Source organism: Cyanistes caeruleus, chromosome 2 (genome assembly GCF_971803275.1).
Source record: "Cyanistes caeruleus chromosome 2, bCyaCae1.hap1.1, whole genome shotgun sequence".
NCBI lineage: Eukaryota > Metazoa > Chordata > Aves > Passeriformes > Paridae > Cyanistes > Cyanistes caeruleus.
The window spans coordinates 53282790-53303154 of NC_141702.1; the positions used below are offsets into that span (position 1 = coordinate 53282790).

Here is a 20365-nt window from a genome sequence, read left to right on the forward strand (position 1 = left end):
CTTCCCATCAAATCATGTCACCTCTCAACTTGAAACAATTTTATTCAAGAGGGACAGAAATAGAGGGAGGAAGTGACTGACAAGGAACCCTAAACTACAAACGATGAAAATATTTCAGCCTCAGTTTTTCTACCCTGCAAATAACAACAAAGATCATGTTGAAGACCCAGCTTCTACCATCCTCCTCCAACAATTTAAGAATCTTTCACATTTCCTCTTGAACATCATGGGAAACAATGTTAATACCAACCAGTGTGCAGGAAAATTGGACTTAGACATGCATCTGTGGACTAGAACTGGATTAGGGAATCTATTCCCATGCCCATTCCTATCAGTGGATGGCCAAGCTGCTCATTAATCAGCTTCAAAACCACTATGAAAGAACAAAATCAAAAGTCAAAACCAGGAGTGGTTCAGGAACTAATTCACTAATGGGCTGTCAGACTGTCACACCTTCATGGCAGCAATATTTGTTGTGGGTGGGATGGCTAGTGCTGGCAATTACTTCAACCATCCAGCTTTAATCTGCTGCCTGTTACAGTCCTCACTGGTAATACTGTTGCTGACTTCAGCCCTAGTGCAAGGAAAGAAACAGGATTTTCTGTGAATCAGAAAATAATAGATTTCTAATAATTACTCATTTTTCATAAATTTGAAAACTATCTGAATTTTTGTGTTTTGGTTGTTTTGGTTTTTTTAAATATGTGGCTGTATCATAATAAAATCATTAATGAAGCCTGTATATTTCAAAATGAACTTTCATAAAAAGATGTTTCCTAGGAGGACATCAATCATTTAAGTCATAATAATTTTACAATACTATATCTGAAAGCTTGGAAAGATTATAAGCCTTGCTTCATTAGTCCTAGATCCTAGAAGAACGCAAAACCTGCTCTTATGTCAGGAAATGATATTTTATAGAATTTATGTTCATTTAATGTTAATTTTAAAATTACTGCTTACACCATGTTCACTAGAATCACAGTAACCATTTGCAAGCTTAGTTAAAAGGAATAATTTCACCCCTCATTAAACCAAAGTTAGCATTTTCTGAAACATGCTTTACTCCGTATAAAGCACCAGTCATGCAGAGTAGAACTAGACAACAGTTCAGTGCAAAGCAAGATAGAAGGATGGGCTGAAGTTCAGATACAAGAGGTGTCACAGCCTGCCTTTGAGCTTTCCTAGCATTAACCATGTCTTGGCAACTAACAAAACACATACTGTCTAGAAAGTTGTGCTATACCAGATTCTAGACAGAATTCCCAAAATTTGTGAGTGGAAAGGAGAACATATCTGAAGAAACCTGAATACATTGTAGTCCTACATAATCCAAACACCTTGAGGCACTTTTTCTCAAAACACTGAAATATCAGACATGCTAGCAAGATATACACCTCTTTCCCTTCTACAAAGATGTTAGAAAACAAGCATGCAAGGACTGCACCACCATCATATTTGAAAGTTTATGAACTAGAAATTGTTATGAAGAAACACAAGGACCCTTAAAACAACCTAAGTAAAACATCAGACTTCAAAACAATCTAATACCTACATAAACAGAACAGAACACATAATTCGGTTTTGGGGTTTTTTTTTGGTGCATTGGTTGGGTTGCTTTGAAGGGCCAGGAGTATGAGAAGTGCTAGTGCTTATGTGCTGGGATGGAATTCCACAAACAGTTAGCCATGATAAATACAGCATTTCATTTGCTACATAATTCAAGGAGCTCTGCCTTGAATTTTCTCATATTTTGATTTATATGTGTGTTTTCATGTACTATGAGGAGACTACGTGAACAGTTTCCCACAAAAAATCATAGGTGCATTCTGTTACATTATTAACTTCTCTTTACAGGACAATCTCAGTTTCATTATGACAGATAATGAGGAAAATAGCCTGCTTTCTTCTGTTTAAATTTTTAAATGACTGCCTTCTTTGATCTCTGCCAAGCTCTGAAGTCACCATGTCACAAAATCAAGTTTCTCTGAATACAGCATTATCTTCCACTATCAACTGCATAAGCCACTATCTTATTTTTTGAGAATAACATTGAAGTTTAAGAAAATAAAAATAATGTCAAATGAATTTGACATTACTGTCCTCTAGAGTTTGCAGTGCATTATTAAGACAAATAATGTCGAAGTCGGTGCACTGCAATAAATTAATAAAGGCACAAGGAAGCAGACCTATATGAATCTGGCAAAAGGAATTCACACAATGTCCCAGCTGTCCTGACCCTGTTACAGCTGTGTGCTGCTAAGTGGTGTCACCTTCACTAAGTCAGTAATTTTCTGCACCTGACTTTACTAACCTGCAAAATTGATGCAGTTCTTAGTGACCTATGAAGTGCTGAAAGGCCTAATTAGTTAAGGTTTACACAGCACTTCAAAATCTTTGGATGAAGGTACTATATTACACAGAAAAAAACCCCAGTTCACAACTACAGCTGAGCAATTTTCACCTCATGCAAGGATTTATCCCTGAACGTATGCTACCCTGTGGTGAATACACCCAGAAACATTTTTAGTAACATAATTTCTTAACACGGTAGGATTTTTTGTGGGGATTTTCTTAAGCATTTCACAATTTCTCCAGTCATACAAAAATATTCAAAAGACATTTTCCCACCCCCACCCCCTTCCCTGCTTTTTCCTTTGTGCTGTTGTTTGTTTTTACCTGAGATGTTGGTTGTTACATTGATCGTAGTTGCTGGACCAAACCCTTTGACGGTGCTTGCACGTATGAAGAACTGGTAGGTAGTCCCAGGGTGCAGGTGAGAGAAGACGTGGTGTGTGCTGTTCCACAGCTTGGACACTGTTTGTGGAGGTCCTGCCACCGGAACTGCGGGATCAAATGACTGTATACTGCTATAGCTGACCTGGGGAAACAATTATTTAAGGTTTTGGCACAAAGGATTTAGACTAGCTTGGCTCGAAAGGAAACAAAAGACACATGCTCATTTAGCTACTCATTTATCTTGGGGATATCACAGAATCATTTAGGTTGGAAAAGATCCTTAAGATCATTGATTCCAGCCATTAACCCAACAATGCTAGGTCCAGCACTAAACCTATGAGGATTTAATGTGTACTATTGAAGACTCTGCCTTACTTGAAAGGCTATGCAGGCACCCCTCATCATTACTGTTGGATGACAGACTCTCTTGCTGTTTAAAATCACCCTTTGAGCCTCACAATTTGCTTTCTTTGTAGCTGCTTTCTCAGAGCTAATGTCACTACTCCTGTTAATTCATTGCCTCTTGCATCTGTTTCCAATTAAAAACTAAGGAAGCATTTATCTGCTTTAATCCCATTCATCAACTGCTTTTACATAGTTCATGTATGGAAAATTTCACTGTTACATTCTGCTGAGGGGAAGTGAGTGAATGGCTGAGTGTGGTTGAGCTGCCCACCGGATTTGACCTACACTATTTAGTGATTTTTTGTTATATTATGAAATTTATGCATTAAATAAATAAATAGATTTTAAAGGGGTTTGTTTGGTTTGTGTTCCTATCATTCTCTAATACACAAAGTTATATCTTCTATTTCTTTAAAAGAGGAGTGCTGGAAAGCATGGTGTTTGTTGCTCAAATCAGCTTGTGTTACTTGCTAACCTCCTGTGGAGGTTCCCAGAAGGCTCATAAATTAAACACACCTTAAACAGAATTTATATGGAGGTTTTCTTAAAGGGTGATATAAAAAAATCTAACAGACCTAAAAAAAAATTGCTCCAAATTTAATAACCATCTTACTTTTCATGTAACCTTCTCTTCCAATGAAGAAAATTTTGCAGATCATAGTTGTAATGGCTTTGGAATGGTGTATAGTAACAATAAAATATTTTTAAAGCCCTTGACAGGGATGGACAGTCATATGCACCATAATTACAAATTTTGATTATCTAAGCACTGCAGAAAATCATGTATTCAGTAAATAAAAGGAGCATATTATTGACTAGCTGCATACAGAGCATAAACACCCACTGTCATCCACCTCTCTTGATGCAGCTCCCTAACCCTATCCTATGCTTGTTAGGTGTTTAATGATTACCTCATACTGAGTAATGATGCCATTTGGATCCACAGGTTCCTTCCAGTTGAGGAAGATTTTATCTTCAAAAGGAGTTCCTTTCACTGATTTGGCAGGTATAGGGCCTGGCACTACAAACAAAACACAAGTTTTAAAAATAGGAAGTTCTAGAGACAGAAAAACTAAAGAGATGACAGAACATCCTATTAAAACCAAAAGTGAGCAAGGGTCTATTTTTATTAATATTCATTTGCATGCAAAAGGCAATGGTAGAGTGTGTGAAAAAGCACTTCAAAGTGTATTTTGTCATTTGCAGTGCAGAGAGAGCATGAAGTTGAAACATGAACGTTATCCCCACACACGGTTTTCAAAACTCCACGCAAAGTCAAATTGTCTCGTAGTATAGCCAGGGGAAACAGTTCAAGCTAGATTACAACTTCAGGGAACATCACTGAACTCTGTAATAAGCGTATCTTAGGACAAGGACTACATGGTTCTAAAATTCTTTTAAAAGGAAAAAATCAAAGGCAAGGGAGAACTTCTGTTATACAGTTTCCTCCAAAGGAGAGAAATTCTTACAAAATAGTCCTCAATCACATTTTCTAGCAATATGTTGTTTTAAAAGACACCTTCATTTAAAAGAGAGGGCTGAACATAGGGAAACACACCAGCTCAGCTGCCATTTCTTTCAGCCTTTGACCTCCTCTTGTGCAGAAGGATCAAGACTGCTCACTTCAAATCTTTCAAATAAGAGATGTTTTCAAAGCTTTGAACTGAACAGGACTAAGGTGACCCTACTTTCGTATTTTAAATGGAACCAATATCCCTGGTGTAACAAGAACCCTGAAATGTCACCTCAGGCCTCTTTGCCCAAGTGATTCACAGCACCTCGTAATCCCATCAACACAGGGCAAAAGCACTTTGTTATCTCCCATTACAGCTTACAAGATATTTTTGCCTACACATACAATTCCTTTTTATCAGAGCAGCTCACCTGGGTTTGAATGCACACATGCTGAAAGAAGGAGGTGAGCATAAGTGACCACCTGGAGAAACTCTGAACCCAATGAAACACCTCCCCCCCTCAGAGAGACAAGGTTGTTCAAATTTGCAGTCTTCTGATCTAAAATGTTATTTCTAGTTAATATATTGACATATATTTCTGTCTTCTCCTAGTAAACCTATTTTCTTCAATGCAACTTTCAGTGAGCCTTATGCATGACACTCCTTGGATATTCATTATCAAAGCAGACTGAAGTTTTACAAAGAGCAAAAATAAATTAAAATCCAATGGATCAAAGGAAGTGTCAGGTGCTGTGCTAGCAGCAGGAAAGAGTGAGTGGTCTTTCCCATCAGTGAAATTTATTTCAGTCTACATGCAAACTATAAATGATGATCTGACCCTTGGTGCAAACAACGTAACTTGGCTCGTTAATAGTAAATTCAGGCAGTCAAAAAAGCCCAGAAGTAAACAGGTGAGAGCTTCACAGAACACGTTCATCTCACTGTTGTAAGAAGGTTTAGGAGAAGTTAACTAAAATCACAGGCTGGTGCTTTTCTTCAGTGTCCCAGGACAGACCAGGCAGTGGATGAAGGCTGACATGCAGTGACAGCCCCTCTGTGCTGCTTTTGTCATTGAGAGACTTCCTGTAGGCAATGTTTCATTTTTCATGGGAAAGCCCTACAGTATTTCCTTATCTCTTAGAAGAGGTATGAATGTACCCTGCTGCACGTGACATTTTCCTTGGGAGCTGCACGCACGATTTTTGTGTGTACATGTACACCTGTGTTTGGGAAAGAACACTGGTATGCACCAGGGCATGTTCACAGTGTATGAAATTTGACATTAAACCACATCAAAGTGCGTGAGGCAAAAAAACCCAGACATGATTGCTCAAAAACATGCAAAATACTTTTTGAGCAGTGCTTTAGAAAAGAAATGTTTCATATTCAGGTGAAACTGGGTGCAGGGCTCTACATTTGATGGTTGCATAAATCCTCCTACACCTTAGGTTTAAACACCAAGGTGAGAGAAGCCTCTAGGCTCATCTAATTTCATTAATTTTTTCTTCTCCTGCAACACAAAATTTGACGCTTAAGGCAGCAGTAGCAATGTTAAAGTGACTGGAATTACATGATCTCAGTTAGTTTCATACTTCTCTTGCCCCTGGCATGGGAAGGGTACAAGAACAGAAGCTAGCACAGCAATGAGGAGCTTGCTTGGAATCCCAATTCAAAAAGAGCAGAAAGAAAAAGAGACCAAGTATCTAGAGAAAGAGAACAGTGATTCCCACAAACCTCATCCACCCCCACAAATTCATAAAAATGAATGTTGGGATTAACTTAAATAATGTGAGAACTCAACTGGAATTAAAAAAAAGAAACAAATAAAAGTTCAAGTGTCCAGAAAAAGGACTATAAACTAATATTAGTTTGAAGGACACATTTTGATGGTCTAAAGTTATTTTTTCCTATCTATTTTCTGGTTCAGCCACAGTAAAAATGTCTTTTAATTGCACTGCTTTACAACAAGGGTAAAGGGGGTGAGGAAAGAGTAAAGGCAGGAGTACGAGAATTTGCTTAAAGAAAAGAATATCTTCAGGTTCATCAAAATAATTCCTTAGCATGCTTGTTTGTTCTTTTACATCTTTGTTATTAGGTCTGTATTTGTTACAAACAGAAATTTTAAAAAGACCAAAATTAGTAAAAAAAGTCCCTAAACAAGCAAAAAAACCACCAACAAAAGAACAACAGCAAGGTAACCTGTTGGTAACACTACCCTAAATACTCAAACTGCATTTCTCCATGTAGGCAACCATTGCTGTCTATTCCCTGCTACTCCCAAGCAAGACTCCAAGGACTTCAGAAATACTTTAAACTTCACATTTCCAAAACAGTGTTCAGAGCCCTCCCTTCTGTAGTGGATTGACCATGGCTGGATGCCAAGTGCTCACCAAGCTGCTCTCTCACTCCCCTTCCCAGCAGGACAGAGGAGAGAAAATAAGATAGAAAACAATTAGTGGGCTGAGATAAGGCAGATTACTAAAGTGGGAAAAAAAACCCAAAAAAGCAAAAGTTTGTACATGCATAAGCAAAGGGTAAAATTTAATCTCTACTTCCCAGAAGTGAACAGTGTTCAGCCACTTCTCAGGAAGCAGGGCTTCAACTTTTACAGTGGTTGCTCCAGAAGGCAAAAATTGTAAAATGAAGAATTCCCTCTCATTTCTTCTCCCTCCCTTAGCTTTTACATCTGAGCTGACATCATATGGCATGGAACAGCCCTTTGGTTTATTTGGGTCAGCTGGCCTGGTTGTGTCCCTTTCCAGGATCTTGTCCCCACCAGCCTCTTGCTGGAGGGGGAATGTTGAGAGACAGCAGTGATGCAGTGCCAGCCCTGCCCAGCAGCAGCCAGAACACCGGGTGTTATCAGCACATTTCTGGGTACCAATGCAAAGCACAGCACTGTTTAGGCTGCTGAGGGAAAATGAGCTCCAAATCAGCCAGACCCAATACATCTTTGGATGATATTTAGCAAGGACTTGGGTCAAAACTAGCCAGGTAAATGTCATCCTTGTGTTGATAATAGCTTTTAGAAAACTCCTCACAAATAGCAGGAAAGGCTTTCTTCAGGCTTGTGTGTTTCCAGAAGCTCCATCACTCACCACAGCACATTTTTACTGATTTCTCAGCTCTCATTCTTTATCTACATGAGCTCTCACTCTTTCCCTTGGACTTACAGACAGTTTACATTTAAATCAAAACACACAGGACTATTACAAGTGTGTTAAGGTGAAGTATGTTACTTAACATAATCATCTGAATAATTCAAAAAGTATAAGTAGCTGCTAGAGGAGTAGAACTCAGACCTTCTGGCCTCTGTACCCACTCTTGAAACAGATTCTGGTCTGCTGACCTTGTGAAGTGTGACCCCATCATCTCTCAGTGACTATGACAGTAAACACACTTTCTTTCCCATGCATTACTCTGTGCTAAACTTCCAACAAGTCAGGATTTACACTTATCTGAAGAAATGAAATAATTTAGGTGGGTTTAACTGTATCAGAAGAGATTCTGAACTTAAGCAAAAGACCCAAAAGAAACAAACAAAAAAAACCCAGTAAAAAAGTATACAAACATAAAATGCACATATATATAAAAGATAAAACAAATTCAAAGGGAATCTCAACAAGGTTTTATAGTGCAAACAACACAAGCTCTTCTTTCATGATTTACATGCATCTCCAGAGCTCTTTTAATAAAACTATATATTCGTATAGTGAATAGCTGATAATCTTTTCTTCTATATGCATGTAGGATGATGGGCTTTATAAATACTATGCATAATGAAAGTACAAACCATCAATCTGATATTGCACCAATTCATTTTATACCAATATATTTGCATTAAATTATGTCACAGTAACAAATAAATTGTTATTCACAAATAGTGTCACTTAAATGTTGTTCTACACAGACTTAGCAGGAAATTTATATTACTGTACATTACTTCTGGAAAAACAATGTATTAACTGACACCAACCACTATAAAAATGAATTTATATTGCTTCAGTTTTTCTGCTACAAAATAATGAAAGTGCATGTAAACAGAGTATTTTTATTATTATTATTATACTCCATGAAAGCCATGCACAGTATTACTATGCTCTGTGATAAAAGTTATGTGCAGAAATATGTAGGGTTATATTGGGATGAATTCCTCTGTTGTAATCAAAAAAGGCAGCATATCAGCAGCAAACTTACAGCCTTTCTCTCAAAGTCCATCTCATTTTCAGGAGATGGTGACAGTTTATTTGTCCTACTGTTCAAATGCTACCAGAAACAAAAATGGTCCACCTTTCCATTGGCTTTTTCTGAGGGATTTGCCATTTTTACTTTACACTTTACTACAGCTGGTAGACTAAGTTTTAAATAGAAGCAAATTTTATGTATTAAAAACAAAAAACAAAACCAGAACTGCTCTTACTGATCTTTACCATAAGAGCACATGCAGGAAAGATGGTGACAAAAATTACTTCTTTGGAAATCCCTTAAGTAGGACTATTTTCAGTAAAGAACAAAATACTATTGGATGTTATTGGGAAAAAATCTGATTTTATATTAACAGTGGTGTACATGCTCCACCTGACATTTCTTTTCCAGCCCCAGTGTCACAGTTTAACCCCAACCAACAACTAAGCTTCACCCAGCCAGTTGTTCACTCCTCCCTCAGCAGCTGGATGGGGCAGTAAAAAACAAAGAAAATAATAAAAACAGCAATGATATAAAATAATTAGAATATATATAACGAATTCTGTGCATTGCAATTGCTCACCACTCACAGAGTGATGCCCAGCTGTTTTCCCAGCTGTGAACCCTGGCCTGGTTTATCCCCAGTTTATAAAATGAGCATGATGTTCCATGGTGTGGAATGTCTCCTTGGCCTATTTAGGTCGGTGTGCTGGCTGCATACCCTCCCAGCCTCTTGTGCCCCTCCAGCCTTCTCACTGGCAGGACATGAAAAGCTGAAAAGTCCTCAACTTAGTATAAACACTACTTAGGAACAACTAAAATATCAGTGTTTATCAACATTATTCTCATCCTAAATCCAAACCTCAGCACTGTACTGGCTACTATGAAGAAAATTAACTCTATCCCAGCTGAAGTCAGGACACACATTTAGACAGTATGCAAAGTATTTCACTCTTCCTCTTCTTATTTTCTTGTCCTTTAATTATAAGATTTCTTCTTCCTCTGCTGTTCCCCAGAGTGGCAAGCCTGCTGGAGTTTTTCCAGAAGCATGAGCAATAATTGGACAGCTGGCATCTTAACCCTGCATCATAGATCTGAATAACTCTGCATGGAGCAGAATGAGCCATAGCCTCTGAAAGATCAGGGGACATCATTTGTGTCCAATGAGCCCATGCTTTGCCCCAGACCAAAGCTCTCTTATACTTTAAGCCCCAAAACAGATACTCCTCCCATTCTTTTCAATTAGTTGTTTGCCTACTGTTAGATGACATACTCCCTTACTAGTTATAAAATCACCATTGAACAGTTCGAGATTCACAATTTGCTTTCTGTGTAGCTGCTCTGTCAGGGCTAATGTCACTACTCCTGTTAATCCACTGCCTTTTGCGTCTGTTTCCAAATAAAAATTAAGGAAGCATTTATCTGCTATAATCCCATTCATCAACTGCTTTTAGAAAGGGTCCCTCTGAGTTGGCAGCACTGTGGTCAACAGGCACTCCAAGAACATGTGCATGGTAATGATTCATGCTAAACTGGTTCTTGTACTTTGCCTCCAAGTGCCAAACACTGTCTTTGCCCAGCATATATGCAGCCCCAGGTTGCATGAGCCTTCTTCCACTTCCTTTATCAAATTCCTCAGTGTCCATCCCATGTACAAGCCAGGAAAAGCTGTGAGTCCCTGCTGTAGCTCAGATAAGGCCAAGTGCCTGTGTACTCAGAAGAGCTTTCTTCCAAACCTAAGTAGCTGTGTGGCTTCTCCCCAAAGTGAAAGACATTGTTTAGTTTTTAAAACATGCAGAAATTTCCCTGTTTTCTCCATCTTTTTGCAAAAACTTGTTGAACAGTGTCTCATTGAAGGGTTTTATTTTTACATGGAATACAACTTCCTGTAAGTACTAAAACATAATTTAATTCCATCTTCCCATGTTAAATAGAAATACTGAAACTACCAAGTATTCAGATCTAGCTCTGGTCAAAAGAAAGACTGTTTTCAGACTGTCATGGTATTCCTGGGCTTTGCTATCTTGCAGATATTGAATTACAAGCTATTATTTCCTCATTTGTCAGCCATGGCTCCAAAGATCCGAAGCACAGCTTTTGAATCTTAACTCATTTCTCTACTAATTGTTTCTTGAGTTAATTCTGCTCCAGGTATCATATGCAACCCAGTTACCACTCAGCATTCTAACAGATCTGACCATTTCTGAAAAGACCCCCAGCCCATCTGCACAGTCTTACATAAATGTGAGCCTTTGTGAAAGACAACCAGAGAGCCTCCCTGTCTCAAAGAAGAGCCTCATAAAAGTCCAAAGTCCTCTGCTTGTAGGAAATCCTAGAAGTTCAGAAAAGTGTAAAGATCCTGGCAGAAGGGAGGAATTGACATGAAAGATATAGTGAGATGCAGGGAAAGGTTAAAACACAGCAAAAACAACTGAAGAGACAAAAAAAGAACAGCTTGGAAGCATGGGGAAGTATGATGAAAAACAAAAAATGAAGGGAAGTGGTGGAGGGGAAGAGAGACAGGAAAACATGGCGTAGGCATCTCTAACTCCAGTAGTCTACAAATTTTTTGCTTGTTTAGCAGTACCTCGTGACAAAAAACAGCACTGGAAAGAATCCCACACTACAGGAAAGCTAACAAAAATTTAATTATCAGTTGACATCTGGAGTTTTCCAAGTTTCTATTTATGAAAAGTATACAACATAAGTGCATAGTTTCAAATAATCATGCAATCGGGCTATTTCTAACAAATGTTACTTGCAAAAATGCAGAACTACACTCTATTTCCTCTATATTCCTTCTTCAAAATGAATCGCTGATAATGCCTCCATGATATAATTAAAATGATGGTTGTTCTACAAAACCTGCAAAACCCATGAAGACAATGTAGCTTCATCTGAGCACACGTGAAACATATATATCTGAAACATATAATTAGACCTCTCATTTTCTTAGTCCAAGTTCTGCTTCAGGCTTCAAACTGAGCTTGGAAATAGTTTCAGATACTTGATCACTCAGATTGGAACTAAATTAGCCTTGTTCACATAAGCAATCAGCTACAGGATTTAGTTTGCTATTGCTATGAGAGGTCAAGGAAAGGCTCAAGTGTTTCTCTCAGTATTGTACATTGTCTGCAAGCCTCAAACTTTGAAGTCATGGCACAGTGGACAAACTTTCAATCAATCAGTAACACAAAATTAAAATCCCAATAGTTTCACAGAGTAAAGCTCACAGGAGGCTATATTCAGGTCACGAGCATTATTACCACCAGCACATCTAAATATAGGTACCTTTTAAAATGTATTAGCCCCTCTGTGAAAACAACATGTGCCTCAAACAGTTTACCCTGGCAACTTCTGTTCACTGGGTGAGGCTTCTTCTACACTGCACTACTTGTGACACCAATGCCGATTCAAATTCGCTGACAGCACACTGGTGTGTTAGCTTGAGACCAACACCTGCCTCACGTGCACCTTCTTCCAAAAAAAATCCACAACAAAAACAGGAGACAAAGTATATAAACTCATTTGATTCTGCTTCTGACAAGTACTGACACAGTGACCATTTGCCATCTCCACACATCTAACAAGACAAAGGCCATTGGAAACCACAGCCTCTCTTGAAAGCCCAGGTAAAAAGGAAAATAAATCTCTTTTCCATGGACTTAACAATATCACTACCACCCTTTTTAACTTCAATGAAAATAGCAACCATACACACTGACAATGTAATCACAAACACAGAAATAATTTGTCATGAAATATGTTTAAAATTAACTTAAAAATTAATTTGAATTCCATTAAATATTCTAATTCTGTATTTGTCAATAAGTCTTCATATGATGCATCTATGTGTCTATAGTTTTCTACAGCTCCTCATATTCTACCCATTTAATAACTTTTTCTCTCTTTATTGCAACAGTAAATATATTCCTCTTCTCTCATAAAATTGAAAATATATGGAAAAACAACACTACCAGACTTTAACACTGACTGTTATATAAAGCTATAGTTTCCATTCATTTATTTTGCAGGCAAGTACACACTACCTTTTTCAATTTTACCTTTTTATTTATCTACAGACTTATATTAGTCTAAGTATTCTACTTGTGCTACCTATGGAAGTATCTATTTTCATTTTGGTGTTGTCAGTACTTTCACAAAAACTAAACATAAGAAAAAGAAACTAAAATTGTTTTTTGTTACCACATTTTAAATATTGTTAGGGAAAAATATCAATTTTTATTTTCACATATTCAATACCAAGATTCATAGCCTAACCTCTGAATGTGTCACCATTAAGTGTCTACATCTAGTTTTATTTTTCCACAACTAATGTAAATTCAACTGTCTTGTTGAAACTTTGTTGAAAGCATTTTGAAGATGAACCACAAAATATCTGGAGTCAGAAAGGACCCATACGTATCACTGAGATAATTCCCAAGTTGTCAAAATAATACTTTAATTTGATAGGGGCCTTTCAAATAGTTAACAGATGCTATTTTCTGTGACCTGCAACATAAAGTATTGCTCAAAGATATTTGCTATAGAGGCTTGAAATCTTGAATTGAGTCTTAAAGCACTGAACTCAATATTTAAATATGATTTACAGAATTAACTTTCAAATACTACACCTAATACTGTGGAGAAGTGTAACACCACCATGTTTCTCATCACCTGCATTAGCACAGTTTTTGAAAGACTGGGAAGCCATCCTCCTTTTTCTGGAGAGAGAGAGAAAAAAGATCTCTCACAGAGATAGATCCAGTTTGACTTGTGCTGCATGGACAGCTTTAGTGACATATGCAGGGTGACAACTATGATACCTTCATAGCTGCCATTTTTGGGCTAATTAATACATTAATAGAAGAGAACTTCCACCCTTCATGATACATACTGTAACACACAAAGTCATTTCCTTCCACCTGTCTAGACTGGACTTGTATGTAATTTCTATAAGAACTTTTAACATACCATCTTCATCTGTCTGGATAATGGTCTCCTCGCTTTCCTTCCTCCCTTCTGGGTTGGTTAAGATCATCTTGAGGCTGACATTTGTGTAGGGAGGCAAATGATCCACAACGTGCTGAGGTGCCTTGGGGTCCATGTCCAAGCAGTCTGCTTTGCTCTCGTTGTGTCCACAGTAGTAGTGGTAGCATATTGTGACATTGAAAGTATGGCAACGAGTGATGTTGTAACCCAGAGATTCCCAATCCACAGCGATGTGTCTGGCCTGGATCTCAGCAATCTTGAGGGTTTTTGGTGTTCTCATAGGTTCTAGAAAATAGAGAATAATGAAGAGAACACTGTTAATGTTCTTCATCCAGCACTGAACCGTAGATGGTAGACGGTACATTCAGGAACGCAAGAGTGAAGGAAGCACCCAACAAACACCCAAGCATCATTCTTTGCACAATTACCCTGGAGGAAAAACCATTCCTTGTTTTTTTTTTTTTACTTCATTTCTCTTTGTCCTGTCTTTGCAGGCTTTAGTCAGTGATGGAGACAGCAATAGTGAGAAAAAGAATAGTTAATTATCAGAGGAGCAATTCAAAGCAACTGAGAATACTGGCAACAGATGCAAGAAGAGTGACCAAAGGCCAACCAGCTGTCACTACTGGCTTCCCTTCTTGATTTCCCCTTTACTCTTTTCCTTTTTTTCACCTGTGTAAATTAGACAATACATCATAATGTAAAGAGTGAACATTTACTACATTATGACTTGTCATGCCACCAAGCAATGCTGTATACTAATTATACTAATTACCTTACTAAACTAGCAGTTACAAAAACAATGCAGATATTAATTAGTGTTTATTATTTTAGTAATGAAGCCATTCATTCAAGCAACACCCCTCGGAAATAGCACAAAAAAGTGCTTTTGGATATTCCCATTGTATCTTGATTCCTGCAAAACCCCAAAACCATGATTACTCTGAGCAGGTAATTTCTGACCTGCTCCCCAAGCTCAGCTGCTCTCCACATGTGCATTTCTACCACAGAGTATGTGATGCTCCCCAAGCGGTCATCAATCTTTCACTGTCTCTCTAGTGCATCCATTCCTCATGCACGAGTAACTTTTATCATTAAACTTAATTAAAATGATTACACAATGAAAATCACGACCATGTCTGTGTATACTAGAGTTTCACTGAAAATATACCCTGCTAATACATGCTTCCTCACCAGAGAAAATAAAGCCTGTTGTTGATACAGCTTCAGCCTTGTGTCCTTGCTGGTTTAAGGTCAAAACAGTCAAGACTGTTCAAGGAAGTGAAATATAGGATTTCTCTTTCTGAGTATAACTGTTCTCTGTAACTTGCATTTATGAGTTCCAACGAGGTAAAAACCAGCCAAAAGCACAGATGGTATATTGAAATAAGGAAATGTGAATCAGTGTAATCTATTCAGCATGCAGTTTGCCAGACAAACTGCAAACATTTAGTTTCAAACATCAAAACAACGGAATTCTAAATATAACATAAAGGTATTCCTAGTAACATGATGAGTGTTAAGGATTAAAAGTTACGCCTATTTGCTGCCATGATCTATCCTTTCTTCATTTTGAACAAGCACATATTTTACCTTTGCCATTAAGTACTGATTTATCATATATACAGTGAAAAGTGCAATTAAATAAGAAAACTTCCTGGGTAGTAGCTCTCTGAACAAACTGTGTACTGTAACAATAGAGATTTGAAACTGAAAGATAGCATTGAAAAGGTCCTTGAGAGATAAGAGACTTGAAGAGAGGGAGGAAAAACAGGGTTTTATAAAGAAAACAATGGCTGTAAAAAGCAAGTAGAGAGGTGTGAGGTGGTCATGGGGAAAAAAAAAATGTAGCAACAATCCTTGGAAGGAGCTGGTAAGGGTCTTCAAAGAATCAGTATTCCCTTTGCTACTGCAAGCATTTGGGGAAAAATGGAACACCCAAGTGCCACGGAGGAAGAGAACTGTTAAGACAAATACATACATACAAACATATTTATGTATATCTATATCTATATATATATACAAAATCAGCCTTTTTCTCATTTGAATGACAGTGCAAAACTTAGTTATACACACACTGATTTAGAGTTTGAGGTCTGAAAGAGTAAACATATCCTTCACCAAGGAAATGTGTTATAGGCCAAATTTTCCCTCTGAAATGGAATGATTTTGCTCATTTTAGTAATTTTGTCTTTGTTCTCCTACTCTAGTTTGTGCCTGAGACCACTCTCACTAGAGATGGAATTCAAACCTGAACTCAAAATTTATTGGAATTAATGCAACACAACACCAGGTGTCTGAGCATGAAATCTGAAACGATTAATGTTTGAAGCCAACCATTCAGTAACAGAAAATTCACTACGTTTTCATCTTGCATTTCTCATGAAAAGACTTAAACTGCATTTACACTATGCTGCACAGCACTTTCAAGAGAGAAGAAAAAAAAAAAAAAAGCTTTTTTAATCATAAAGAAAAATTATTTTACAATTCTATGCAAATTTTACAAATGTGTCACAGCATCAGAGGAGATACTGAAAAGCATCCTTTATTCACCTGTCAAAAAAGAAAGAATGAAAGACAGAGTGTGATCTCGCTTTCTCACAACTATTCCCTTCTTTGGCAGAAATTAAACAACTTCTGCAATATTGAGATGGTAATTAAAGTCTGCAGAGTCTCTCAACAGCTTTAGTAAACTCTGCCAACTGTCCCACTGCTCCTAAAATGATGCTTTAAAAACACAATTTTACTCTTTCTTCTGGGCAATGTTCATCTTGGGAATCTCTAGAGGTAAAGACCAATTGTTTTAAACCACCACACCACAAAGTCTCCATCTGTAACACCTCAGTAGAAAGCAATCTTCGAATAATTACTTTTCTCAGATAAGGCACTATTGAATTTTTGAGTAGGCTTCCCAAAGATCTCAACCATCTCATTAAGAATAGCTTTGATCTTGATGGGAGCAAATAGTGTTCATCTCTTTTTTTTTTCCATTTCCCATCACAAGTTAGGGTTTGCGTTTCGCTGAAACATTTCCTTAATCCTGCTGGGATTTTATTTCAATTTATGCATTCTCTTCTGATTTCTTGGCACTCTTTGAGCACTGCTAATCCAAACAATTCAATTCATGTCTTGTCTTTCCAATTTTTTCCCATCTTTCCTCTTTAAGTCACATGTAGAACTTTTAACCAAAATACGTGGACTTTCAAGCACATGAGTTCTTACTTCTTTGTTGAATTACCCATGTCAAATAGGCTTCCTATGACAAAGAGGTAAGAAATAAAATGCTCTCAAAATACCTGCTCAATCCTTAACCTGTCTGCTGGAGTGTCAGTAATGATGGCAGAAGGCACTTAATATTTTTCAAGCATTAATTTACCAATTACCCCTGTGAGACATGTAAGTGGTGTTAAAACTTTTCTGAGAAGAGAAAGAGGCACAAAAAGAGCCAATAGCTTATTCAAAGCTACAAAGCGAATTACTGCCAGGACTGCAAGAAAACCAAACCCAGGTCACTGGTGGCCATCAGACAGCTAGCTGCAGCAGTTCATAGACCTCATTTGCAATGCATGTGCCATTGCTTCCACCCAAATTCTAACTCCAATCCTGCACTCTAGTCCTTTTGTAAAAAGAGGTTTGGTGGGGATTTTTCAAAGGTTTTCTTAGAACAAGTTTTAAAGAGCATAACAGTGCTCAGACAGTAATTGAATATCTGAGCATAAGGATATGTTATCTGAAAAAACAATAATTTGGCTTATTCTTTTAGAAAGATTCCTTGATTGAGAGCTCTGAATTTGAATGAAACAGCTTTTTTTTTTGTTGTTGTTGTTGTTCTGCATTAAATATTGTATTTGAAATTTAGATTTTTTGGGAGAAGATATTCATAATTTATTTTATTCAAGCCTTTTTCTCCATCAGATAAAAGGCTGGAGAGAGTTCTTTTGTGGTGACAGCAGAAAGTATGCAGGACTTCTGTTGTTGCAGGAAATTCAATATCCTGTGACTGCATCAAGCTCTTAGATATGAAGATCCTGACTGGCAGAGTTAGATCTTTGCACAGAAACCCAGCAACAAAGCATATGGAGGATTTGGTGGTGGTGGTGGTGGCGGGGTTGACCTTTAGATTCTCGTGAACACCCCTAATGACGACAGGCTTCCTTCTGCCAGACCTGGCCTGTGCATGGGCTGCTGCTATGACCTCCACCCCACCTCCACCTCTACTTACGGCCAGCTTCTCCTTCTGCCCTTTCCTTTTAACACCTGTCAATACCCATCTCTGTTTTTCTCCCTCCTCCTCACCCCTGCTTTGTGTCTTGGCACACAAATACTACCAAGTGCTTGCTGACTCACATCTATTATCCAATCTGACTGGTTTTAGCCTCATTGAACCAATTAAAAACAGAGGCATTGGGAGAATAGCAAAAGAACAGAAAAAGCAGAATGATAAAGAGATTTGTACATTGGTACAGATTACTAAAACCTCAATCCTTATCCAGAAACCATGTAAAAGAATTACATGTACTTGGCACTCAATCACAACAATTTCTGGATCAAGAAGATTTAACCCAACCTTATGGGATAAAATAAAGGACATTTTAGTAATTCTCCAAAGGTTAACAATAGAGGGATAGACGAAGAAAGAGACAGAACCTGTTGACCCCATACAACCTCTCAACTGCAGGATGATTTAATAAGACTCTCCAGACAACAGATAAAATGAAATTCAATTTCTTTAGTGCTTGATAAGCAACACGTGATATGACAGGTCAATATCAAGCCTCTTTGTAGAGATTATCTTCACTTACACAGAGATGGGAGTGAAAACAAAAGCCTTCACAGCTGCAGAAGCAGCAAGGTGAGAGCATGCATTTCCTCAGAACCTCTTTTTAATGAGAATACATTTTAGCCAGCTGTCAATCAGAAACAAACAGATGTCCTGAAAGCTGTGGAAAAAATCCCATACAATGAGGCAAGCAAAGTGTGACATATGCTCTGCTTTTGCTGCCTTTCCTCAGAAATCCTAAATATTGACTGCAAGACTGTTTAATTTCCATGTACCTGGCAGAGGTGTGGGAATTAGATCTTCTGACAAGCAACCAGAATGCACACTTTTTCCACATGAAATAGAAAAAAATTGGACAACTTTTTAAAGCACAAACATTTCAGAAAAATATGGTGCTTCTCAAAAACCAGCATGTCTTGTCTATACACTGTCTGTATATTCAATTCTTTGATTGGGGTTGGCTTTGGGATCCTTCCTTCCTCTTGAACTCTTTCTAGTCTGTCATTACACCGAGGAGCTGACTTCCAATTCTGCTTTAACCACACTGAGTGAAATTCATATCAAATTTAAGAGCAACCGAGGTAGCCTTCATTTGCGACACTGGAGGTGAAAACTAACTGGACTTGGAAGGTGTGACAATGCACAAATTTGTGCATTTGAGGGAACTGCAGAGAGATGTAGGGCTTGTGTTAAATAAAAACTCTCATATATAAAAGCAAATATATGACCATTATTTACAAAGTAGAGGTAATAATGCCAAAATTTAAAGCACACTGTTTGTCACCAAGACTCCTTTAATTATCTTGCCTTTTAGAACAAAAACTACATACTGAAAAAGAAGTCCGTATATTTCTGCTAATATTCTCAGTCTGAACAGCCACTGAAATTTCCCAGAGTTTTCTTCTATGAGAACATGAGCCTCCTTGTCCTGTGGCTTCTCCTGACCTTTACAGGGTAACCCTTTCCTTGGCATGTGGGAAATAAAAAAGGATTATTCTAAGATGTCACCATGGTTGTTGCTCCTTTCTCAGTTCATGCAAGGTCCTACAAAAAGAGATTGTTCCCAAAACTCAAAACAAAAACCCAACCAAACAAAAACCAACAAACAAACAAAAAAACTGTTATTGTCCTGTAGCTGTAAAGAACTATTCTGAAAGACCCCTGATAAGAACCTGGAAGAAAGGTAAGAGGGAAAAGAGCCAAAGGAAGCACAACCCACACAGGAATAGCTGTCAGAAGTGCAGTAAACACTAAAAACAATAGAAAACAATAAACAAAGGTTTCTCTCTTGCTCATTTTTGCTGCATTACTCTCAATTATAACTTTTGTTATTAGCAAATGATGAATCAGGCAGAAAGGATTTTTATACAGAGACTAAATTCCTCACATCATAAACTTGGTTAGGACTGCTGAATATAGCAGTATGATCATTAAAAAGGACCAAACTAGAGTTAAATATTTCAAGAGACAACCACAGTCTCAGCAAGAACTATGCACATCAACTGTGATCACTTCTGCACTTCTGGGGGTAACGTGCTGTTGTCAAAGGAGCAAACTGTAATTAAGTTACGTTATGAACAAAGCTAGCAAAAATCCCTAGGTAAGGCGAGCTGTACTAGAATATCCATGATGATGCTCCTGAGTTTCAAGGATTATTAACCTACAAGTCCAAGAGAATTTAGTTCAGATTAACTCCCAATAACTCCATTATTTAACAATATAATGATAATACAGGAAGATCCTTCAGACGTCTCAAAAATGCCATGCTGATTTTCATAAACCAGTCTGTCTTTATGACAGAATAATTGTT

The 20365-nt window shown here is 37.7% G+C and overlaps 1 protein-coding gene across 12 annotated transcripts in view; it reads right to left on the minus strand.

Moving 5' to 3' along the window:
* Nucleotides 1-20365, minus strand: part of PTPRK (protein tyrosine phosphatase receptor type K) — a 382447-nt gene that overhangs the window by 77911 nt on the left and 284171 nt on the right. For all 12 annotated transcript variants that reach the window (XM_086877038.1, XM_086877024.1, XM_086877026.1 and 9 more), the window contains exons 8-10: nt 13758-14060; nt 4056-4165; nt 2680-2881 (exon numbers count right to left, since the gene is read on the minus strand). In XM_086877038.1, coding sequence (XP_086733164.1) covers nt 2680-2881; nt 4056-4165; nt 13758-14060 — 615 coding nt within the window. The remainder of the gene's footprint in view (nt 1-2679; nt 2882-4055; nt 4166-13757; nt 14061-20365) is intronic.